At 43.6% G+C, this 26190-nt stretch overlaps 1 protein-coding gene across 4 annotated transcripts in view; it reads left to right on the top strand.

Moving 5' to 3' along the window:
- Positions 1–25462, top strand: part of LOC109899778 (zinc transporter 6) — an 87493-nt gene extending 62031 nt beyond the window's left edge. For all 4 annotated transcript variants that reach the window (XM_031835599.1, XM_020495302.2, XM_020495301.2 and 1 more), the window contains 9 exons: positions 611–691; positions 1719–1754; positions 2484–2578; positions 10183–10231; positions 19119–19238; positions 19858–19960; positions 20674–20721; positions 23579–23647; positions 24300–25462. In XM_031835599.1, the coding sequence (XP_031691459.1) occupies positions 611–691; positions 1719–1754; positions 2484–2578; positions 10183–10231; positions 19119–19238; positions 19858–19960; positions 20674–20721; positions 23579–23647; positions 24300–24866 (1168 nt within the window). In that variant the 3' untranslated portion in view covers positions 24867–25462. The remainder of the gene's footprint in view (positions 1–610; positions 692–1718; positions 1755–2483; positions 2579–10182; positions 10232–19118; positions 19239–19857; positions 19961–20673; positions 20722–23578; positions 23648–24299) is intronic.
- Positions 25463–26190: the final 728 nt, after the last annotated feature.

The raw sequence follows: 26190 nt of genomic DNA on the forward strand, positions 1-26190 counted from the left end.
GCAAATTTCTGATATTCGTCTTGCCAGATTAGCTGGTTCGAGCTAGCTAAATATGCTAAGGCTAATAACACTAACACTTTTTACAGCTAGCTAAGCGTGAAGCAGCTTCAATAGTTAACCTTTCACGTTATTCACTTAGCCTGCCACCGAGATGAGAGATAAGAAGCGTTTTTTCATGGAGTCCTACCTAACCGCCCAGTGGCTTTCCGTAGCCCCCCTACACACACCACGGCACGTCCTGTCCATTGTGCTGACACAGCGCAGAGGAGATGCAGATTTTTTTTGTGCCTACCTGTCACTCATTTGAACGTTTTTGCTATTTTTATAAAGGGACATAAAACTAAACTGAGGGGGCTGTGCCACCTTTAGCCCCCTCGTGGAGCGGGGCCCAATGGTCATACGATTAACAAACTATCTGTTGATAAGCAATTGCTTGTTATGGTTATGGCTTGGGTTAGGTTAGGTTTAGAATAAGGGTAAAAGTTAAGTTTAGGGGTAGGATAAGGGTTAAGGCTACGGTTGGTAGATAGTTAATTGAAATGTTACTGATAGTGTTTAGACCGTATACAGATGGACAATCCAAATAAAGTGTTACTGTGTGTTCCTCCAGGTTTGAGCGGCTGGAGGTCCTAGCTGTGTTTTCCTCCACGGTGCTGGTGCAGCTGGGAGCTCTGTTCATCCTGAAGGAGAGGTGGGTGGAACCAGGGTTTACCCCTGTTTGTGACAGGGGATGGAGTGGGGTGGGGGACTGGGGCTTCTGAATATTTCAGCTGTGGGAATGTCTCCTCCTGCCTGTGCCCACACCTAGGCCCAAGCGCCCAGAGCCAGGGTTTATCCAGCGGTCACAGCTCAGGCAGGGAAGGGGTGAGGAGGGGAGTGAGTGCTGCCAACTAGTACATCAACCATGTGTGTGCAGTGTGTGTGTGTTTGTGTGGCCCTTAATTCCAATAGCATAGAGAGTAAGAGCGAGCGAGAGAGAGAGAGAAAGACTGAGTGGGGTTATATGAGGAGAAGATGGATGTTTGTGTTGATGAGTGTAGGACATATTTCAGAGCTGTGGTCATGTTTGCTCCTGCATATGTCCACACCTTAGCCTGAAGCACACATTATAGAAGACATGGTTTATCTAAAGGTCACATTTCTGGAAGGGGAGGGGAGAGATGATGATGTTACACCGTCGCACAAGCATGTGTGTAACAAGGCTCCCGCTATTCAGAGAGAAACGGAGGGGGAGGGGAGGGCAATATGAGAGAATACATACTGTGTATTTGTGGTAAATGTATGGTAAATATAGACTGGCTGCATGCCTTCTTCCCTCCATGCCTCCATGAATACTGGACACAGGTTTTGATCGTCCACCTTAAAAGGGTCAGGTTGATGTTGTCATGTTTACATGTCGGAATTTATCCTGTTGAAATATGCAAGAACACTTCTGTATAGCCTTGAGGGGTGTTTCTGATGGCTGTTGTCACGGTGAGTGGTACTCGTGTCACTATCAGACTTAATCAGCCATTTAGCTCCCAGCGTGTCCTGGCCATCTATTATATCACTCTGCTTTAACATCTCAGCACAGGCAACAGTTTTTCCCAGTCAGGTCACGTGGTACTTACTTTTTTAAATTTTATATATATATAAAAAAATTGTTTGTTTATTTACTTGTCCCATATTGCCCCATGTTTCTGTGTGACAGTTTTTCTTCCCTTCTGTTATTTTGCCAGTCTGGAGAGATTCGTGGAGCAGCCGGAGGTGCACACGTAAGTAGGCCCCGGTCCAAACACGCACGCCCACGCACCCCTGTTCCACACACACACTCCAGGGAGAACATCAGCCCAAACAAACATCACAGCTGGGTCTGGGTCCAGATAGAATTAGCTTACCATTCCTCTCATCCCTCTAAACTGAACGCAGTGGGATTTTCAGCTAATCAGGTTGCTGTCCCTCGCTGCAGCTGCATCATCCTGGATTGCCATTATGAAACAAAGATTAGTAGTTTGATGAAAACACGCTCGATTTAAACCCGTCTTCGTTGACGAGATTACCTTTTCAAAGCAGTGGAACATTGGAGATGTGATGTTGGGTGTAATGCAGGGCAATATCACTAAAACAACAGATTATCATCACTGCTGGGCAGCAGGTGCCAGCCAGGCAAGACGCCACATGTTCTAGGTAACAGAACACTTAATCTAGTGGAGAACATCCATTTACACTGCAGCACCAACTGAATTCCTCATTAAAATCTGCCTCTATTTTGATGTTTATGTGGATGGTTGTGTTTTGGAAACGTTTACATGTGTTTGTTTTCCATTATGATTCACTTATTTCACTTTATTGTGAAAGTGTCATGTATTCCAAATGTAATTTTAGCAATACTATTGAAGTCAACGGAGACTACTGTACAAGCCATGGAGAGTATGTGCTGTGTTTGATATGTGTTACAAGTATGCATCTTATGTTGTACTGATAATGGTCTTCTGTGTGTGTAGGGGTCGTCTGTTGGTGGGGACCTTTGTAGCTCTGTTCTTCAACCTGTTAACTCTGCTCTCTGTGAAGAACAAGCCCTTTGTCTATGTCTCAGAAGGTAGGTCAACTCTGACTCTCCTCACCTCTCACTGCCTAGTATGTCTGAGGTATAATAAGTGTCAATAATAATTTATGCCAATTATAATGCATCATTATTGTGGTTCATTCTGGGATACTATCAGCTTTTTGGCTGTTTTTGTTAGTAATGGATTCCACATGGTCATTGATAATCAATTATAGCTGTAGTACATGCCAGTCCTAGTACCATGGTGCCTCCTCACTTTCCCTTGTTCTGCTGTATGTGGCTCTGCCTGCTGCAGTTTGGCTGTTATTCCCTGAGCTGCCAGCAGAGGGCCTGGCGCTGCATGATGCCTGTGGCTGCAGTACTCCACTAAGCAGGGCCCAAGCTGTCATGGCTCACTGTTTGTTTGTAAATCCTCATTGACACAGTTATGGACTCTTGGACAATCCAGACCCCAGACTAGTTGACCCTCTAAATCTGTCTGCCTGAAATCCAATGAGACTTTTAATTTTATACACGGTGTACACACAGCCCTGGGCACGTCATTTGCACTGTCTCTACTCTAGCCCAAGATTGAACCAAGTAGTCAGAGAAAACGTTTGCTAGGAGAAATGGGAGGGATGCAGTAAGGCGAGAGAAAGAGATGAGAATGGCCATAGAAGAGAGCCAGAACTAATGAATGGAGGGAGACGGGAGGAAAACACAATACCTGGAGATCACTCAGTCAGCACAGAAATCTGACCTTCCTGTCTTTGTTTGCTTGTTTTGAGCCCAATGTTTACGACACAAGCAAAACGTTGTCTTTGTCCCCTTCGCCTATGGTTTGTGCTGTATTAGTGTCAGCTCCGATTTGCCCAATGTTTTTGATTGGTCCAGATGTGGTCCATTTGATCCATGGCCTCTTAGAGACTATATAGCTTTGCTCTTATGTAATTAAGGGCTTTAATTGAGCAGTATGCTCGATTAGGAACACTACGACTGTCTTGCCTTCCTCCTTTGCCTTTCATTGGAATGACTTAATCTGCTCGAGGAACATTATTAGGACTCGAGACAAGACTTATATCATGGACGGCTTGTCTTCTCTGTCAGCCTGTCTGTCACCCAGTCACGTGCCACAGAGAAGAGCTCTGAATGGCTCTGGTTGTACCTCTCCCCACCAATCCTCTCCTTGGTTTGGAAGGACTTCTTCCTGTGTTTTGGCCCTTAGCAGGTTGTATTGAGTAACAGTGATGTAGTGTACAATGACTGAAGGTTTTCATGTTAGTATGCACATTTAGATTGTGCTGTTTGATTGATGAGTTGTGGTGAAGCTGTACATTGGATACATTTTGTCTGGGTCATTCACTTTACCCCACACTCAAATTAACAAGGCTAAATGAACAGGCTAACTTCATTTAACATCTCATTGCCAGGAGTGCATTAGTCAGGCTAAAGGCACACCGCGCGCGCACACACAGTGAGTTCAAAATGGTATTATATAAGCATGTTCCAGACGGCAGAGCCCTGAGGCAGCCAGACAGGCTGCCATATCATAAATAAGTCACTCTGCTAAAATGGTTCATTCATGGAGTAGGCCCAGCGAAATTGCCCTTCCTGTGGCTTTACTCAACACAAGTCCCCAGAATGGGGGGTGGGTTTCATGTGTTACTCTGTTTTTGTACACTAAGATGGTTTGCATTATGATTATAAATCATTGTTTTTATCCATAATGATTAGTCATTATTCAAATGAACATGTATAGACTTAAACACCTTTATAATGCTGTAACGGAAATGGGGCTATGGACAGTAAACTTGACAGAGGATTGCTTATCTGTTGGTTAGCAAGCAGACTTTCTAGGACTATTCCTGTCTCCATCACAAGCACCTCATTCTCATATCCTCAAGAAGCGGTACATGATACTAGGGTTGGGGTATTTTACGATTGCATCATCTATAGAACTTTTCAACTGTCAAATCAATAACACATTTCTACTCTACATAACCAAAGTATATGGACACCTGCTCATCAAACATCTCATTCCAAAATCATGAGCATTAATATTGTGTTGGTCCTCCTTTTTCTTCTATAATATCCTTCACTCTTCTGGGAAGTCTTTCCACTAGATGTTGGAACATTGTTGCGGGGGCTTGCTTCCAATCAGCCACAAGCACATTAGTGAGGTCAGGCACTGATGTTGGGCGATTAATGTTCCAATTCATCCCAAAGGTGTTCGATGGGGTTGAGGTTAGGGCTCTTTGCAGGCCAGTCAAGTTCTTCCACACTGATTTTGACAAACCATTTCTGGGTGGACCTCGCATGGTCATGCTGAAACAGCAAAGGTCCTTCCCCAAACTGTTGCTGGTGAAGCGTGATTCTTCACTCCAGACGCTTGGCGCATGGGGATAGGCTTGTATGCATCTGTTCGGCCATAGAAACCATTTCATGAAGCTCCTGACGAACAGTTCTTGTGCTGACGTTGCTTCAAGAGGCAGTTTGGAACTCGGTAGTGAGTGTTGCAACCAAGGACAGATGATTGTTACGCTACGCGGAAAAAATCTGAATACACTAATTTCAAGTGGTGTCCACATACTTTTGGGGGTCATTTGAAAATGTTCCCCCCCCCCCATTTATGGCCGTGGTTGAGGGAAAGTCCTTATGACATTAAAAGCAACTCGGAGTACGAACAATGTTTGACAGCCATCACTGATGGTGACGACATTGTGATGTCACAAACAATAGCATATTTGAATTTGACTGCAACTCCTGATGATTATTTTTGTCTGTAATAAAGCCCTATTGTGAGGAAAAACTCATTCTGATTGGCCTATGCCCTCCTAGGCCCACCCATGGCTGTGCACCTGCCCACTCATGTGAAATCCATGGATTAGGGCCAAATTCATTTATTTCAGTTGACTGATTTCCTTATGTGAAGTGTAACTCAGTAAAACTGTTGAAATTGTTGCATTTCTAATTTTGTTCAGTAGAGTGTAGAAAGAGCAGAGAGCACCAAAGCAGAGCAAAACGTCAGATAGGGCCTAACATGTTTTATTCCATCCTCTCCAATGTCGAATTATCATGGGCCTTTTTCAGCAGACACTCTGGTTTATTGTTTAAAATCTTAATTTCCCTTGATCTCCCCAATCTCCAATCGATTTTAATGTGACTTGTTGGCCAAGGCATAGCCTACCTACTCTTTCATGATCAACCATCTCAGAAAGTTGTTTAGTGATAATGAGAGATAAACAATTGCAAGATAGACTTATCAAATAGGAAGAAACCTGGTACGTTTCTGCTTTAGTTGAAGTGTAGGCAAATAAATTGTGCCCTTGGAAAATCCTTCCTTGCAAACCAAACAGCCAATAATATAGGCCTTCACATAGGCTACTGTCAATAAAAGTTGCAGTAAATGTTTATTTCACAAATTAAACAATATAAACTCATTTTTTGAATATTGTCAGTGTTTATTAATGTCCTTGAATTGCTCAGTGGGCAATCGGCATAAGCTCCCGCAACAACGCTTTTTAATATAATTTTCAATAGCTTACAAATGTTGCATTTACAGTGCATTCGGAAAGTATTCAGGCCCCTTGACTTAATCTACATTTGTTACGTCACAGCCTTATTCTAAAATGGATTTTAAAAAGATGTTCCTCAATCTACACACAGTACTCTATAATACTCTATAATGACAAAGCGAAAACAGTTTTCAGCATTCAGACCCTTTGCTATGAGACTCGAAATTGAGCTCAGGTGCATCCTGTTTACATTGATCATCATTGAGACGTTTCTATAACTTGGTGCAAGTCCACCTGTGGTAAATTCAATTGATTGGACATTATTTGGAAAGGTGCACACACCTGTCTATATAAGGTCCCACAGTTGACAGTGAATTTCAGAGCAAAAACCAAGCCTTGAGGTCAAATGAATTGTCAGTAGAGATCCGAGACAGTGTTGTATCGAGGCACAGATCTGGGGGATTGCCTGCAGCATTGAAGGTCACCAAGAAACAAATCAAATGTTATTTGTCACATGCGCCAAAGGTGTAGACCTTACTGTGAAATGCTTACTTACAAGCCCTTAACCAACAATGCAATTCAAGAAAGAGTTAAGAAAATATTTACTAAATAAACAAATGTAAAAAAAATATTTAAAAAATTGGGAATCAAATCAAAAAGTAACACAAGAAAATTCCATAACAATGATAAGGCTATATACATGGGGTACCGGTACCAACTCAATGTACAGTTTAGTCAAGGTAATTTGTAAAGTGACTGTGTAATATGACTATCAGTGTGAAAACAGGATGGGGGGAGTCCATGTAAATAGTGCGGGTGGCCATTTGATTAATTGTTCAGTAGTCTTATGGCTTGGGAATAGAAGTTGTTAAGGAGCCTTTTGTTCCTAGACTTGGCGCTCCGGTACCGCTTGCCGTGCAGTAGCAGAGAGAACAGTCTATGACTTGGGTGACTGGAGTCTCTGACCATTTTTGGGGGGCCTTCCTCTGACACTGCCTAGCTTGGTCCCAGTGATGTACTGGGCCGTACGTACTACCCTCTGTAGCGCCTTACAGTCAGATGCAGAGCAGTTTCCATACCAGGCGGTGATGCAACGGGTCAGGATGCTCTCAATGGTGCAGCTGTTGAACTTTTTGAGTATCTGGGGACCTATGACAAATCTTTTCAGTCTCCTGATGGAGAAAAGGTGTTGTCGTGCCCTCTTCACAACTGTCTTGGTGTGTTTGGACCATGATAGTTTGTTGGTGATGTGGACACCAAGGAACTTGAAACTTTTGACCCGCTCCACTTCGATGTTAATGGGGGCGTGTTCGGCCCTCCTTTTCCTGTAGTCCACGATCAGCTCCTTTGTCTTGCTCACATTGAGGGAGAGATTGTTGTCCTGGTTCCACACTGCCAGGTCTCTGACCTCCTCCCTATAAGCTGTCTCGTCGTTGTCGGTGATAAGGCCTACCATTGTTGTCGTCAGCAAACTTAATGATGGTGTTGGAGTCGTGTTTGGCCACGCAATCGTGGGTGAACAGGGAGTACAGGATGGACCCAAGTGTTGAGGATCAGCTTGGCAGATGTGTTGTTGTCTACCCTTACCACCTGGGGTGGCCCGTCAGGAAGTCCAGGATCCAGTTGCAGAGGGAAGTGTTTACTCCCAGGGTCATTGGCTTAGTGATGAGCTTTGTGGGCACTATGGTGTTGAACGCTGAGATGTAGTCAGTGAACACAGTGACCTCCATCATTTTTAGTTTTGAACTGTCAAGACCTTTTCTAGAGCTGGCTGCCCGGCTAAACTGAGCAATGGGCAAGAAGGGCCTTGGCCAGGGAGGTGACTCTCAGACCATGAGAAACAAGATTCTCTGGTCTGATGTAACCAAGATTGAACGCTTTGGCCTGAATGCCAAGCGTCACGTCTGGAGGAAACCTGCCACCATCCCTACGGTGAAGCATGGTGGTGGAAGCATCATGCTGTGGGGATGCTTTTCAGCAGCAGGGACTTGGAGACTTGTCTGGATCAAGGGAAAGCGGAACGGAGCAAAGTACAGAAAGATCCTTGATAAAAACCTACTTCAGGGTGCTCAGGACCTCAGACTGGGGCAAAGGTTCATCTTCCAACAGGACAATGACCCTAAGCACACAGCCAAGACACCGCAGGAGTGGCTTCGGGACACGTCTCTGAATGTCCTTGAGTGACCCAGCCAGAGCACGGACTTGAACCCGATCTAACATCTCTGGAGAGACCTGAAAATAGCTGTGCAGCGACCCCATCCATCCTGACAGCGCTTGAGAGGATCTGCAGCGAAGATTGGGGGAAACTCCCCAAATACAGGTGTGCCAAGCTTGTACGATAGTGTCATACCCAAGAAGACTCTAGGCTGTAATCGCTGCCAAAGGTGCTTCAACAAAGTACTGAGTAAGGGTCTGAATACTTATGTAAATGTGATATTTCAGTAAAATGGGGTAATGTGTGTAGGTTAATGGGGGGGGGGGGAATAAGAATAATAGAATAAGGCTGTAACGTAACAAAATGTGGAAAAAGTCAAGGTGTCAACAACAATCAGATAAAGTATTATTTATCCTATAATATCCTTTATAACACTTGAATGAACATTGGCTTTGGCAAAAAACCTAATAGGCCCATTATCCTTAAGGCCTTTTGCCTATCGAACTGTAAAAATCCTAAATTTTTTATTTTTTTATTTTTATTTTACCTTTATTTAACCAGGCAAGTCAGTTAAGAACAAATTCTTATTTTCAATGACGGCCTAGGAACAGTGGGTTAACTGCCTGTTCAGGGGCAGAACGACAGATTTGTACCTTGTCAGCTCGGGGGTTTGAACTCGTAACCTTCCGGTTACTAGTCCAACGCTCTAACCACTAGGCTACCCTGCCGCTCTTATAAACCGATAAAGCAAATTATTATTTATAACATTCTTTATAGCCTAACACATGAAAACAAATGAACATTCGCTTAAAACAGGCCTATTTGGATATGCCTTTTTCCTATCGTACTGTAGAAATCCTAAATATGAACCTGCGTTATATATGAGCCTGAGTTATAAAATACATTAGTTAAGTTGTGTAACAAAATACGAAACGACCTAAATTAGTTTTTTTTAAAGTATTTTCAAGGTTTGACGGAACATTTTTGCCTATCACATAGGCTATGTCTTTCGAATAAGATGCATCTGGATTTGAATATAATAGGCTATATTTCAAAGTTTTTTTTTACCATGTCTTAGGCCTACCGAATATCATAGCCACGGGAACTAAGGGTGCTGAGGATGCTGCAGTTGGAAAAAAATATTATTTAAAAAAATGACTTGGTGTACGAGGCCTTTTATTACTCCTGTATGAGCGGAGAAAAATACTCATCAGCAGAGAGGAGGGAAAAAAGCAATAGCTTTGGAATGCACATTTGCAACTGTCAATGTATTAACATTTTGTGTTTTTGCGTATGTACATGATTTATCAGTACAAATTAATTAGAGCATAAGACTGTCCTGTCCCCTTTGCCACACCAGAGTCTCTTTCAGAGAATATTGTCGTACAGAATCTGGACCAAACATTTAGCTTTGCTTTCCAAATTTGGATGTTCTGTGTCCTGTCATCTCAGAGTCAGGGAGAGACATGTTCAAGGAGAGCAAACACGCATACACAAACACCCCAAAACTCCTGGTGTGGTCAGGCTTATGTGGGGGAGTGAAAATTGGATTTGGAAGGCTTTTTTGTAGTCTCTCCCAATGCCTCTCTCACTTATCTGCCTAAACCACAGTAAATTACCCAATATGGGCTGAGAGGTTTGCTCTGTAGCCATTTGTGTTTAAACGTCACAGATGGTAGTGGGATACTCTAAAATCATATATGTGCCCTCCCCTGGTCAGTCGTCTGTGATTGTAACCCATCCTGTGGGGTGGACAGCTGAGGACACACTCTGCTTGCTGATCAAATGGCACTCGGGCTCCTGTTACTGCCACAACAATGGCCACTGTGGAGGAAGATATATGGGAACAGACTGCAGATAAGGGCCGCTCGAGTGATGCTCTCTCACTGTGTTGATGTGTGTAATTCTGACCCCTGTCTTCTGTCTTCTCTCTCTTTTTTTCCTCCATCCCTCACTCTCTCTCCCCCTCCCCACCATCCTCCCAACAGCTGCCAGCACCAGTTGGCTCCAGGAGCATGTCGCAGACCTGAGTCGAAGGTAAGATCCTCTTTCAATGAGTCATCCTGCTGTATTGATCCTCCTTGTTTTCCCCCTGTAGTCCAGAAGTGGACAGTTTCCCTCCCAAGCATCCCTCAGGAAATGTATGCCCCACAGTGTATGTGTGTAATGTGATTAGCAGTCTGTCCCAATCAAACTGAGGCTAAAGGGTAAATAGACACACATAACTACCCTACGCCTTGACCCTTTTCTCCCCTTTTTCTCCAGATGAAGTCCTGCGACTAGTGAGGTCCGGTCACCCGACAACCTGTCCGCTCAACCCTATCCCCTCCTCCCTTCTCCATACTATCTCTGGAGACCTTCCCACTTCCCTCAACTCATCCCTGACCACTGGCTGCATCCCCTGACTACAAAATGGCCCGACTCGATCCCCTCCTAAACAAACACTTGACTCCTGACGTCAAAAACTACAGACCTTTATTTTCTTTCCAAAACACTTGAGCGTACTGTCTCTGACCAGCTCTCTTGCTATCTTTCTCAGAATGATCTTCTTGACCCTAACCAGTCAGGCTTCAAGACGTGTCCCTCAACCGAGACTGCTCTTCTCTGTGTTACGGAGGCTCTCCGCACTGCCAAAGCTGACTCTCTCTCCTCTGTTCTCATCCTCCTATATCTATCCTCTGCCTTCGACACTGTAAACCGTCAGATCCTCCTCTTCACTCTCTCAGGGCTGGGCGTCTCAGGCTCTGCACACTCTTGAATTGCATCGTACCTGGCAGGCCATTCCTACCAGGTGATGTGGAAACGATCTGTGTCTGCACCATGTGCTCTCACTACTGGTGTCCCCCAAGGCTCAGTTCTAGGCCCTCTCTATACACCAAGTCACTCGGCTCTGTCATCCTCGCATGGTCTCTGCTATCATTGCTATTTGGATGACACTCAACTACTTTTCTTCTTCCCCGTTCTGACACCCAGGTGGCGACACGCATCTCTGCGTGCCTGCCATATATCTCCGCTTGGATGTCGGCCCACCACCTCGAGCACAACAACACGGAGCTGTACTTCCGTAGAATGCCTGCCCGCTTCATGACCTCTCCATCACGGTTGACAACTCCACGGTGTCTCCCTCCCATAGTACAAAGAACCTTGGACAACACTGTTGTTCTCTGCAAACATCAAAGCAGTGACTCACTCCTGCAGGTTCATGCTCAACAACATCCGTAGATTACGATCCTACCTCACACAGTAAGCGGTGCAGGTCCGAATCCAGGCACTTGTTATCTCCTGTCTGGACTACTGCATCTCGCTGTTGGCTGGGCTCTCCGCTTGTGCCACCAAACCCCTGCAACTTATCCAGAACGCTGCAGCCCGCCTGATGTTTAAGCTCTCTCATGTCACCCACTTCTCCACACACTCCACTGCCTTCCAGTCGAAGCTCGCATCCACTACAAGCTCGCATCCACTACAACCTTCCTACGGAACAGTAAGAGGGACTACCGCTTCCTACCTTCAGGCAATACTCAAACCCAACCCAAGCACTCAATTCCGCCACCTTTGGTCTCTTGGCTCTCCCAACCCTACGAGAGGCCAGACCCACAGCCCAGTCCATGCTCTTCTCTGTCCTGGCATCCCAATGGTGGGACCAGCTTCCCCCTGAAGCCAGGAGAGCAGGGTTCCTGCCCATCTTCTGAAAACATCTGAAACCCTACTTCTTCAAATAGTTAAAAAAAATTATCCCACAGCATCCGTCTTGCACCCCCTTTCATGAACTAACACTCGCACTTGTCTCCCCCCCCCCCCTTTACTAGCGCTGACTTTGCTGATAGCTACTTTATTGAGGAAAAATGTGCTTACTATGAATGTGATATGTGGGTGTCCATCCCACTTAGATGAATGTACTCTGTAAGTCGCTCTGGATAAGCATCTGCTAAATGACTAAAACATTTCAAAATGTATGTCAAATATGACATGGGGTGTAGTAGTATATTTTTTCAGCAAGATGTTAAGGAGTGGCTTTTTCAGGGAAACATGTTGGCTTAATCGATTGAGCTTCTTGGAATTATTGTAAGGTATCTGGACAGCAAGGGCCGGTCTCATGTCATTTCCAATGGATGACAATGACCCCCTCTGGCGAAACCTGCCTGTAGAGGTCAGATGTGAAACTCTTATCTTCCCTTTCACCTCCTCCGTATAGTGCTGTGTGCCCTTGCCCTGGGGTTAAAACCTGATGGATACTCTCAGGTCAGCCACTTCCTGGCCCTCACCCCTGGAGACCCTGTGCAGGGCTGGGGAGAGGCTTGACAGTGAAACTCCACCCCTCTTCCCTCATATAGTAGCTTCCAGAATGATGAATCGCCTCACTTGTTTTGTCTGAATAATGGATGTTGGTGGGTTTTGTTTCAGTCCAGAGTGTTGAGATCACTTTGCACCTCTACTTTCTCTGCTGGTGCCCCGGTCTGGATTATGCCACTCAGGAAGTGGAATATGACAAAAGGCTGAGTCATGTTTGGAGTTGGAGGACTCATTGAAAAAGAACCCTCCCTTACCTCCTAATGGGTTATGTGAATGAGCTGCTGAGGGTCATGTTAAACAAGCCTCTAACTCATTGCAGGTCCAGCTATATTTTGCTTTCCATTATGCAGGCGTTCCCTCATAGCTATAACACCCTGATCTGAAATAATATACCAGTAGCACTCTATGAAACAAAACTAGACCTAAATAAGATTGATTCTCATCTATTCTAAAACCCCAAATATTATTGAAGTGGCTTTCTGTTGCATTCCATCCGGAATAGTAAAAGGCACGTACAATCCCACCCACTCTCCAGGTTACCTAGGGCAAAAGCACCTAATATACATTTTAACAAATGTATTAAATTAAATTACAGAAATATATAATTTACATAACTATCCACACCCCTGAATCAATACATGTTAGAATCACCTTTGGCAGCCATTACAGCTGTGAGTCTTTCTGGGTAAGTCTGTAAGAGCTTTGCACACCTGTATTGTACATTATTTGCACATTCTTTTTCAAATTCTTAAGGCTCTGTCAAGGTGGTTGTTGTTAGCATCTAGACAGCCATTTTCAGGTCTTGCCATAGATTTTCATACCAATTTGAAGTCAAAACTGTAATTAGGCCACTTATGAACGTTCAATGTCGTCTTGGAAAGAAACTCCAGTGTATATTTGGCCTTGTGTTTTAGGTTATTGTCCTGCTGAAAGGTGAATTTGTATCCCACTGTCTGTTGGAAAGCAGATGGAACCAGGTTTTCCTCTAGGATTTTGCCTGTGCTTATAGCTCTATTCCGTTTCTTTTTATCCCCCCAAAAAATCCCTAGTTCTTGCAGATGACAAGTATACCCAAAACATGATGCAGCCACCACCAAGCTTTAAAATATGAAGAGTGGTACCAAGTGATATGTTGTTAGATTTTCCCTGAACATAACACTTTGTATTCAGGACATGAAAGTTAATTTATTTGCCAAATGTTTTGCAGTTTTACTTTAGTGTACTATTGCAAACAGGATGCATTGAATATTTTTATTCTGTACAGGCTTCTTTCTTTGCACACTGTCATTTAGGTTAGAATTATGGAGTAACTACAATGTTGTTGATCCATCCTCAGTTTTCTCCTATCACAGCCATTGAACTATGTAACTGTTTTAAAGTCACCATTGGCTTCATGGTGAAATCTCTGAGTGGTTTTCCTTCCTCTCCAACAACTGAGTTAAGAAGGATTTGAGGAGTTTCTCCCATTCTTCTCTGCAGAACCTCTCAAGCTCTGTCAGGTTGGATCGGGAGTGTCGCTGAAAAGTTATTTTCAGGTCTCTCCAGAGATGTTCGATCAGGTTCAAGTCAAGGCTCTGGTCAAGCCACCTAAGGACATTCCGAGACTTGTCCCGAAGCCACTCCTATGTTGTCTTGTCTGTGTGCTTAGGGTTGTTATTCTGTTGGAAGGTGAACCTTCGCCCCAGTCTAAGGTCCTGAGTGCTCTGGAGCAGGTTTTCATCAAGGATCTCTGTACTTTGCTCCGTTCATCTTTCCCTCAATCCCGACTAGTCCCCCAGTCCCTGCCACTGAAAAACATGCCCACACCATGATGCTCCCTCCACCATGCTTCACCGTAGGTATGGTGCCAGGTGTCTTCCAGACGTGACGCTTGGCGTTCAGACCAAAGAGTTTAATCGTGGTTTCATCAGACCAGATAATCTTATTTCTCATGGTCTGAGTCCTTTAGGTGCCTTTTGGCAAACTCCAAGAGGGCTGTCATGTGACTTTTACTGAGGAGTGTTTTTTGTCTGGCCACTGTACTATAAAGCCCTGATTGGTGGAGTGCTGCAGAGATGGTTGTCCTTCTGGAAGGTTCTCACATCTCCACAGAGGAACTCTGGAGCTCTGTCAGAGTGACCATTGGGTTCTTGGTCATCTCCCTGACCAAGGCCCTTCTCCCCCGATTGCTCAGTTTAGCCGGGCGGCCAGATCTAGGGAGAGGCTTGGTTGTCCCAAACGTCTTCCATTTAAGAATGATAAAGGGTTCTGAATTGTTTTGGTACCTTTCCCCAGATCTTTGCCTTGACAAAATCCTGTCTCTGAGCTCTACGGACAATTATTTCACCTCATGGCTTGTTTTTTTTTTTCTTTGACATGCACTGTCAACTGTGAGACCTTATATGGACAGGTGTGTGCTTTTCCAAATCATGTCCAATCAATTCAATTTACCACAGGTAGAATCCAATCAAGTTGTAGAAACATCTCAAGGATGATCACTGGAAACAGGATGCACCTGAGCTCAATTTTGAGTCTCATAGCAAAGGGTCTGAATACTTATGTAAATAAACTATTTCTGTTTTTGTTTTTTTGTTTTATAAATTTGCAAACATTTCTAAAAACATGTTTTTGCTTTGTCATTATGGGGTATTGTGTGTAGATTAATGAGAGGGGGGGGACTATTTAATCCGTTTTAGAATAAGGCTTTAATGTAACAAAATGTGGAAAAGTCAAGGGGTCTGAATACTTTCCGAATGCACTGTACACCATCCAAAGTGTAATTACCGTCACCATTCTCAAAGGGATATTCAATGTCTGCTTTTTTATTTTTACCCATCTACCAATAGGAACCCTTCTTTGCGAGGCATTGGAAAATGTCTTTGTTCTTGAATCCGTTTTTGAAGTTCACTCCTTGACTGAGGGACCTTAAAGATAATTGAACAGAGATGAACTAGTCATTAAAAAATCCTGTTAAACACTTATTGCACACAGTCCATGAAACTTATGTGATTTAAAGCACATTTTTACTCCTGAACTTATTTAGGCTTGACATAACAAAGGAGTTGATTACGTATTGATACTATTATGTATAAAAACATAATTCCACTTTGACATTATGGGGTACGTTGTGTATGCCAGTGACACAAAATCTGAATTTAATTACTTTTAAATTCAGGCTGTGTTACACAACAAAATGTGGGAAAAGTCAAGGGGTATGGATACTTTCTGAAGGCGCTGTATGACAGAGTAAAGTTCTGATTGTTCTGAATAGAAGGCACAGTGGACAGGATGTCCCGGACTACTTTGACTCGTTGTTTCATTATCTGCTTTAATCGTGTCATCCGTGTCTCTGGGCCTCACCACCCTCCCTGATGTTTGGTGGGTAGACATTATATAACCCTCGGAGCTAGTCCACTGTGTACTATTATTTGGGCAACAGCGTTTAGCCTGTATTTATAGCCGACCGACATCATATCAAGTGTTTGTATGTCTCACCGTAATCCCACAATTTCTGTCTCCAGTGGGTGGGATTATGCAAACTGTCACTCTGGAACAAAGCTCCCTCTATCCATACAGTGTTCTCTCTCGCTCTCTCTCTCTCTCTCTCTCTCTCTCTCTAGGCAGCGCCGGACGCACAGACTGTGCAGACAGACGGTCGTGGAATCACACGACCCTGTCCCTATTACTCAAATTATATCAATGCAGCGGGGAGATTTAGGAGATTATTGGGATTGTAAATCCTGTTTCCCCCCCCACCCCCCCGCCCCAATGTTGGCTTCAAATTAAGTGACCGGAGGTCGAGCTTCTTTAGGTTAATGGGTTTTCTTTTCTTTTTTAAAGATAATGCCTCTTTTTTTATTGTGTCCTTGTTGGACATCAGTGGACTAGTATCCATGCATGTTTAATAAGAGGTTGACATTGGACGCAGTTTAAAAACACTATAGAATTCATCTTCTCAGTATTTATCTAATCATGACCTATTTCAAATAATATTATGCCAAGATCTGAATACATCACTGCAGATAAAAAAACAGGGCTAAATGTCATGATTTCACACTGGCTAAATGTGAGTGAACTCATTGCCCTCTACTCCCCCTACTGATGCTGATGAGTATGATGTGTGGTCTCAGACACTGCGATCCCCAGTGTTGACAGCACATCCCTTCATATCATATCATCACGTTTACTCTGATGGGTTACACCTCCTAATGCACTGCATTAACATCTCTGATTAAACACAAATAACTGATCTGTAAAGCATGCACACTGCCTCATCACCACACAACTAAGATCCTGAGGGGGTTCCACTCACTATAGGGATCTCGTTTTTTCTTTTTGTGAAATGAGAGCAATGTATTTATTTTAGTCACATGCTGAAAAGCGACACACATGAATGCTTAATTGTACATGAATTGTATCACAACGGCATAATGAACGGCTAGCCATTTGAATTAGATCAGACATTGGTCATTTATGAACAGGACGAAGCACATCCCAAAAATATAAACTGATCTAAAAACACACCACGTAGAGAGAACACGGTATGAATGCATACATCCATCTTTCTGTAAAATAATACATTGAAGTGTTGGTGCCCAAGAATATACACTACATGGTCAAAGTATGTGGACACCTGCTCAACGAACATCTCATTCCAAAATCATGGGCATTAATATGGAGTTGGTCCCCCTTTGCTGCTATAACAGCCTCAACTCTTCAGGGAAGGCTTTCCACTAGATGTTGGAACATTGGGGACTTGCTTCCATTCAGCCACAAGCATTAGTGAGGTCGGACACTGATGTTGGGCGATTAGGCCTGGCTCGCAGTCTGCGTTTCAATTCATCCCAAAGGTGTTCGATGGGGTTCAGGTCAGGGCTCTGTGCAGGCCAGTCAAGGGGCCTAGCCCGAACCATGAAAAACAGCCCTAGACCATTATTCCTTGTCCACCAAACTTTACAGTTGGCACTATGCATTGGGGCAGGTAGCGTTCTCCTGGCATCTGCTAACCCAGATTTGTTCATTGGATTGCCAGATGGTGAAGCGTGATTCATCACTCCAGAGAACTCGTTTCCACTGCTCCAGAGTCCAATGGCGGCGAGCTTTACACCTCTCCAGCCGACTCTTGGCATTGTGCATGGTGATCTTAGACTTGTGTGTGGCTGCTCGGCCATGGAAACCTATTTCATGAAGCTCCCGATGAACAGTTATTTTGCCAATGTTGCTTCCAGAGGTAGTTTGGAACTTGGTAGTGAGTGTTGCAACCGAGGACAGACGTTTTTTATGCGCTCGGCAGTCCCGTTCTGTGAGCTTGTGTGGCCTACCACTTCGCAGCTGATCCATTGTTGCTCCTAGCTGTTTCCAATTCACAATAACAGCACTTACAGTTGACTGGGGTAGCTCTTGCAGGGCAGAAATTTGCCGAACTGACTTGTTGTGAAGTTGGCATCCTATGACGGTACCACGTTGAAAGTCACTGAGCTCTTCAGTAAGGCCATTCTACTATCAATGTTTGTCTATGGAGATTGCATGGCGATGTGCACGATTTTATACACCTGTCAGAAACGGGTTTGGTTGAAATAACCAAATCCACCTATTTGACGGTGTGTCCACATACTTTTGTGTATGTATATTGTGTATTAGTGTTTCATATTTCATCAATTCTAACATCAGTAAAAAAAAAAAATCTTCCACTTTTACAATATAGTATTTTGTGTAGATTGTTGATGAAAAATGGCATTCATTTTAATCCCACTTTGTAACATAACAAAATGTGGAAAAAGTCAAGAGATGTGAATACTTTCTGAACACACATTGAACACAGCAGCTTTTCAGCATGTTTTGTTATTTCCTTATAACCAAAAGTCGATGAAGAACGTTTGTTTTCCAAAATGTGTGGTCGTGGTCGAGGGGAATTCTTTCATATGACATGAATATGATACTCGGAGTATCAACAATGTTTGACAGCCATCGTCGATGGTGACGGCATCGTAATGTTAAACAATGTTTTAGTACAAGCATTTCGCTACACTCGCAATAACATCTGCTAACCATGTGTATGTGACCAATGATTTGAGCATATTTAAATTTGACTGCACCTCTGGAGTCTGGCAGCACAGTGAGCACACCAGCCACCTGAACATCTGATGAAACTGGCTGTAATAAAGCCTTTTGTGGGGAAAAACTCATTCTCATTGGCTGTGCCTGGATACCCAGTGGGTGGGCTCCCCAAGGGGGCTATGCCCTCCTAGGCCTACCCATGGCTGTACCCCTGCCCAGTCATGTGAAATCCATAGATTACGGCCTAATGAATTTGTTTCAATTGACTGATTTCCTTATATGAACTGTAACTCAGTAAAATCATTGAAATGTTTTGCATTTATATTTGTGTCTAGTAGATTGTTATTACAATCACTTAGTCTCAGCATTATTCATATTTTAACTTTTAAGAAGATGTGTATATTACAGGTGCTTTCTGTGAGTCCCTGTCTTGGATTGTTTGTGTGATTTCTTTGGTTGCCCTTTGGTAATGTGTGTTGTCACTTTGGTAATGTGTGTTGTCACAGTAACTCTAACAAGTTTAGACACGTTTGGAGCATCACCGCAGGGTTGAATGGCTCAGTATAGTAATTTTATTTTTGCGTTTGTATGTTTTCAGCCTGTGTGGGATTATCCCTGGTCTCAGCAGTGTCCTTCTGCCTCGTATGAATCCCTTTGTCTTAATCAACGTGGCCGGCGCTCTCTCACTCTGCATCACCTACATGCTCATTGAGATCAAGTAAGTCCTCCCCTCCGACATGGTGTAATGGAATTAGTTTGTGGATTCGGGGAAGTTATAAATCAATGTTGTTGAGGAATAATATGTACTCTGAATTGTGTTCCCACAAAGCCCTCATTATCGACCTGATGTGTGTTTGACATCCCTCTTGTTACTTATCAACCTCCATGATAACTCTTGACATAGAGATGGGACGATAAACCGAAAATTATCGACACCGCCCACTTATCGTGGGCATTTGCTGATATCGCTCATAATGATACGTTGCCTATACTAGAGAAATGTGAACTTTGAAATGAAATAAGGTGCCATTTTTACAGTCTTATACAGTATGACTTGGCCGGGGATCGAACTCACAGCCTTCCAATCTCAAGGTGGACACTAACCACAAGACTGAGTTGGTGATTGTTATATGGATGATGTTATATGGATGATTGTGAATACCGTTATGGTGTACATGAATGTTATAAATGTATCGTTATGATAATTCAGTCAGTTTATCGTGATATGGATTTTTGTCCATGTCTCCCAGCTCTATCCTGACAGCTATATGCTCATAACTTTATAACGTACTAATAGTATCTATTATGAAGTACCTGATGATTCTCTCTCTCTCTAGTAATTACAATGCTGTGGACACAGTTTCGGCGGTGGCCATCGGCCTCATGATCTTTGGCACCATGTATCCTATGAGTGTGTACAGCGGGAAGGTGCTCCTTCAGGTAGGCTATTCAAACATGTCCACAGTCTAAATTGAACTGGATCATTGATTCTCTGTAGGATGTGATGTGGATCGCACAACTTTACTGTAACTCAACACTGTAAACTCTTGGAATGACTGAGTTATGTTCTCTCCGGATTATGTTTGGCTTACAGTGGTTCTTCCTATAAAAGTTGCAGCACGTCATTTAAGTGTCAGCCATTGTTGCCAGAATGACACAATTTACCACCATCTACCACAAACGGTCGTGGCATAAGCTCAAAACATTTAAAGGAAGAAGCACTGTTGGGGCGGCAGGTAGCCTAGTGGTTAGAGCATTGGGCCAGTTACCGAAAGGTTGCTGGATTGAATCCCAGAGCTGACAAGGTAAAAATCTGTTGTTCTGCCCCTGAACAAGGCTGTTCCCCGGTAGGCCGTCATTGTACATAAGAATTTGTTCTCAACTGACTTGCCTAGTTAAATAAATACATTAATACATTAGCCTAGTGGTTAGCATGTAGCAGCAGTCAAGCTTTCAAGATATTGGACTTTTAAGAAGCAAAGGCCACATCATCATGATGATGCAGGAGACATTTTGGGACTGCATCAACAGTGAACTAAAGAAATAATAAAAAAATACTAAAAAAGTTTTTCTGTGGATTTTCTGGAGCACTGTGTTTTGAACAGAGACACTGGTGACTCACACCTGGCTGTGTTCTGTTCTGTCCTCTTTAGACCACTCCCTCCCATGTCATCGGTCAGCTTGACAAACTGCTCAGAGAGGTAAGAGCACTCAAGTGGGGGTGATGTTTTTGTTTAACTATTGAAATAGGATGGGAGGTCAATTAAGGACGGTTTTAACTAGGTGGTATACAGCTACGGAAGTTACTTTTTTGTGGCTGGTTAGTAATACTTAGACAACGGGTCTGAAGAATTAACGTAGAAAGTTAGGTGAATTAGGAAAGGGGTTAGCTAAAATGCTCTCCTAACCTGCTACAAAAAGTGACTTCCGGTCATAGTTGTACTCCATCTAGACAAAAGCACCCTAGTGAATTGTGGAGAGGAGATAATCCTAACAATAAAGGGAAAGGGGATACCTAGTCAGTTGTACAACTGAATGCATTCAACTGAAAGGTGTCTTCCGCTTTTAACCCAACCGCTCTGAATCAGAGAGGTGCGGGGGGATGTCTTAATTGACATCCACGTCATCGGCACAACAAAGTGTAATGTAATGTCCAAATGGAGCTAAAGATAGACATGAAATACAATGTTAATAACGAGGCATATGAAGTGGAATACATGTAAATTATTGACATAATACGGGATATTTACACAGTGATCAAACCATTCACAGAAAACATTTAAATAATGATTTTGAGGGTCCAACAACTCTGGAGTTGTTTGGTGCCATGGTTGTGGAGGGCAAAGTGCTGGAAGCGAATGGGAACCTCTCATCTTTGCTCCTAATGGCAATCAGTGATGCGTTTGCTGAGGGTTGTCCTCTTTTGACCTCTTTCCTATTTTTCAAGCACGTTGCACTCGCTAAATAAGGCAGTTGAAATGTGTTGCGTGTACCATGTGTATTGAAGCCAATTTTTGTTTCTGTGCTTTATATGTATATATTATTGAAGTGTATTTCACAGTGTGCAACAACTTGCAATGATTCCCGAACATGTTTTAAAATATATTGTGCCCCTTGGGATCCTATTGTGCCACTCTAGCAATATTATAACTAGAGCCAGTTATTGTTTTTTCAGACCATGGGCGTTGACTGGGACTGGTCACACGGTCAGTCTCTCCCCTCATGGCAGAGACTCTGTTAGACACCTACAGCGATTGTGGCGTGGTCTGCATTTTTCATGATGCGGTCAAATCCCGCAGGTTATTTGGAAACAAACGTCTTTCTGCTTTGTTGGCAAAAAAGTATTTAGTCAGCCACCAATTGTGCAAGTTCTCCCACTTAAAAAATATGAGAGGCCTGTATTTTTCATCAAAGGTACACTTCAACTATGACAGACAAAATGAGGGAAAAAAATCCAGAAAATCACATTGTAGGATTTTTAATGAATTTATTTGCAAATTATGGTGGAAAATAAGTATTTGGTCACCTACAAACAAGCAAGATTTCTGGCTCTCACAGACCTGTAACTTCTTCTTTGAGAGGCTCCTCTGTCCTCCACTCGTTACCTGTATTAATGGCACCTGTTTGAACTTGTTATCAGTATAAAAGACACCTGTCAACAACCTCAAACAGTCACGCTCCAAACTCCACTATGGCCAAGACCAAAGAGCTGTCAAAGGACACCAGAAACAAAATTGTAGACCTGCACCAGGCTGGGAAGACTGAATCTGCAATAGGTAAGCAGCTTGGTTTGAAGAAATCAACTGTGGGAGCAATTATTAGGAAATGGAAGACATACAAGACCACTGATAATCTCCCTCGATCTGGGGCTCCACGTAAGATCTGACCCCGTGGGGTCAAAATGATCACAAGAACGGTGAGCAAAAATCCCAGAACCACATGGGGGGACCTAGTGAATGACCTGCAGAGAGCTGGGACCAAAGTAACAAAGCCTACCATCAGTAACACTACGCCGCCAGGGACTAAAATCCTGCAGTACCAGACGTGTCCCCCTGCTTAAGCCAGTACATGTCCAGGCCCGTCTGAAGTTTGCTAGAGAGTATTTGGATGATCCAGAAGAAGATTGGGAGAATGTCAGATTGTCAGATGAAACCAAAATATAACTTTTTGGTAAAAACTCAACTCGTCGTGTTTGGAGGACAAAGAATGCTGAGTTGCATCCAAAGAACACCATACCTACTGTGAAGTATGGGGGTGGAAACATCATGCTTTGGGGCTGTTTTTCTGCAAAGGGACCAGGACGACTGATCCGTGTAAAGGAAAGAATGAATGGGGCCATGTATCGTGAGATTTTGAGTGAAAACCTCCTTCCATCAGCAAGGGCATTGAAGATGAAACATGGCTGGGTCTTTCAGCATGACAATGATCCCAAACACACCACCCGGGCAACGAAGGAGTGGCTTCGTAAGAAGCATGGCTAGGCCACTCCAGGACCTTAAGTCTCCAGATCTCAACCCCATAGAAAATCTTTGGAGGGAGTTGAAAGTCCGTGTTGCCCAGCAACAGCCCCAAAACATCACTGCTCTAGAGGAGATCTGCATGGAAGAATGGGCCAAAATACCAGCAACAGTGTGTGAAAACCTTGTGAAGACTTACAGAGAACGTTTGACCTCTGTCATTGCCAACAAAGGGTATATAACAAAGTATTGAGAAACTTTTGTTATTGACCAAATACTTATTTTCCACCATAATTTGCAAATAAATTCATTAAAAATCCTACAATGTGATTTTCAGGATTTTTTTTCTCATATTGTCTGTCAGAGTTGAAGTGTACCTATGATGAAAATTACAGGCCTCATCTTTTTAAGTGGGAGAACTTGCACAATTGGAGGCTGCGTCACATACGCCTAAAATAACATTGCTGGACTGCGGTTGGGTTCGGGACCAGTTATTGCGGGAGCGGGTGGGAGTCAGACAGAAAGCCAGCGGGAGCGGGCAAGAGCAGACCTCTAGACTGTATGTACGTATGTGTGTAAAACTGTACTTGTCTTCCATCAGGTCTCCACTCTGGATGGGGTCCTGGAGGTCCGTAACGAACACTTCTGGACGGTGGGCTTTGGCTCTCTGGTACGTCATCATCGTTCTGTATCTTGCTGTCTCCTCATTATACCCAGCAGACTCCTGGCGTAATGCGTCACGCTCTGTTTGCTCTGCCTCTAGGAGAAGCAAGGCCATGTTCTTTGATTCCCATTGTGAAGACAGAGTAGTCACACAAAAAGATGACAGTAGTCACTTCGTACTCCAATACAGGGAATATGGCATAAAGACAGAAATGGAGTCATTCGGGTTTCATTGAAACGCCTGAGATGTGAATTATTCAGACTGTGGCTCTAACAATGTTGCTTCATGTAGAATGACTTAAATACAGATTCTGTCTGGTCTTCTTCTACGTTAAATCTCATTCAATGAAATAACACTTATTTGCACTCTGCATAATAGCAGTATAATGTAATGGTAACATTACGCAATTACAGCATCACTGCTGTCATATCGATAAATAGACCAGCTTCTTGGCTGCACTCGTAAATTCCTGTGTAGACTAAGCTTATACAGTGGTGTTGCTGCTGTGCTCAGTTGTTGTCACACAGTTCTGGGTTGTTGCCACACTGTTCTCTCCAGATTGTATGCCCTAGTAGAGCTAGAGGGAGAGAAAGAATGTGGAGTAAACACGCAGACTGACTCTTTAACTCCTTGTCTCCTCCACCGGCTTTGTGTGCAGGCTGGCTCTGTCCATGTTCGAATACGCCGGGATGCCAACGAGCAGATGGTGCTGGCCCATGTGACCAACCGCCTCTTCCCCCTCGTGTCCACGCTGACGGTTCAGATTTTCAAGGATGACTGGATCCGGCCTTCCCTCATGGCCGGAGTGCTCCCAGCCGGCACACTCAGCCCCTCTGACCACGGGGGCCTGTCTAGCTTTGTCCCCCCTCCCCCCAAATCCTCTGAGGACATGGACCGGCTCACCTCCACCCCATCCAAACTCAGCAGCCCACCGCCAGAGTTCTCCTTCAACACCCCAGGGAGGCATGTCCAGCCCATGGTGCTTCCCAGCACCCAGCACCAGAGGCCCTACAGCATGGGCCTCAACTACGGAGCCTCCCCCTACACCAACATGCTCAACCAAAACCTAGCCCGGCCGGGGAGTGAGCTGGGGATGGGTATGAACCTGGGAATGGGTGTAGGGATGCCTTCATCACAACAAGGTTTCAGAACTGCCTTAGGCGCAGCGCCACAGCGATTTGGAATCAACCCTCTCCCATCACAGTACAGCCAGTACAGACCCTGATGTTTAGAACAAAAGGTATAGAAGTGGGATATTCAGAGAGAATATATTATGGTATTTATTTTGATGGGACCAGGACATACATTCTGACCTTTGGTGGATTTTCTATATTTTTTTTGTACTATTCTTCAAAAAGCAAATGAGTTTGAAATTAACTGTAGGCATGTGTTCTGTATATGATATGCCAGTTAACATTTTTCTTCTGATTGGGAATCGTGGAAGAGCTCTATGGCTTTTGTGTGCTTTAAACCATTCATTGACTTTCGTGCTCATAGGACTTGAATGTTTGATTACATTAACTATTATTCCCTTGGTAAATGGTCATCACAAGATGGTCAGCTCAGCCGTTCCTACCTGGAGTAATATTTGTAGGTAGAAAACGGTGACCTAATGCAGGGTCAATACATAATGGGGTAATTAGACTCTTATGTTTTGCCCCATAACTGCTGCATTAAAGGCATCACTTTGTTACACTAATGTTTCTTAATGCCAACCTCATTGTGAAGGAGCAGTCTGTATGTATTTTCACCTTTTAATGGAAAACAAAAACTGTAATTTTCCGTTTCAGTATAGTCTGCAATAAATTAAATGCAAATGTACTATACTTGCCCTATTATTTGTCACTAACTTTATAGGTCAATGTGTATTGAAAGACTCGGGTATAAGAAATTAGGTAGGCCTACGTAAATGTTCCAACATAATATCCTGACCGAAGCTTTAAGACGTTGACTAAAAAAAGACACCCTGGGCTACCTGTGAGTGTTGTTGAGAGTGAATGTTGAATAGTGAAGAGGACCATAAAGAAAATGTAAGTGTGAGATGAGTGTTTAATTTAAAAATCTGATTTGTATTTCTCTTTTTAATTCATGTTGATAGTAATTCATGCCTCCCAGTGCTAGAGCGTCACTACAGACCCAGGTTCGATCTCGTGCTGTATCACAATTGGTCCAGTGTTGTCCGGATTAGGGGAGGGTTAGGCTGGGGTGGGGCTTTACTTGGCTTATCGCGCTCTAGCGACTCCTTGTGGCAGACCGGGCGTCTGCAGGCTGACCTCTGTCAGATGAACGGTGTTTCCTCCGACACATTGGTGTGGCTGACTTCCGGGTTAAGCAGGCGGGTGTTAAGAAGCTCGGTTTGGCAGGTCATGTTTCAAAGGATGGGGCTTTGACTCGACCTTTGCCTCCTGAACACTTTGGGGAGTTGCAGCAATGAGGCAATATCAAAATTGGGGAGAAAGAGGGTAAAATACTACTACAACAACAACAACAAAAAATAAATACATACATACATACAGTACCAGTCAAACGTTAGGACACAGGGTTTTTCT

Source organism: Oncorhynchus kisutch, linkage group LG11 (genome assembly GCF_002021735.2).
Source record: "Oncorhynchus kisutch isolate 150728-3 linkage group LG11, Okis_V2, whole genome shotgun sequence".
Taxonomy (NCBI): domain Eukaryota; kingdom Metazoa; phylum Chordata; class Actinopteri; order Salmoniformes; family Salmonidae; genus Oncorhynchus; species Oncorhynchus kisutch.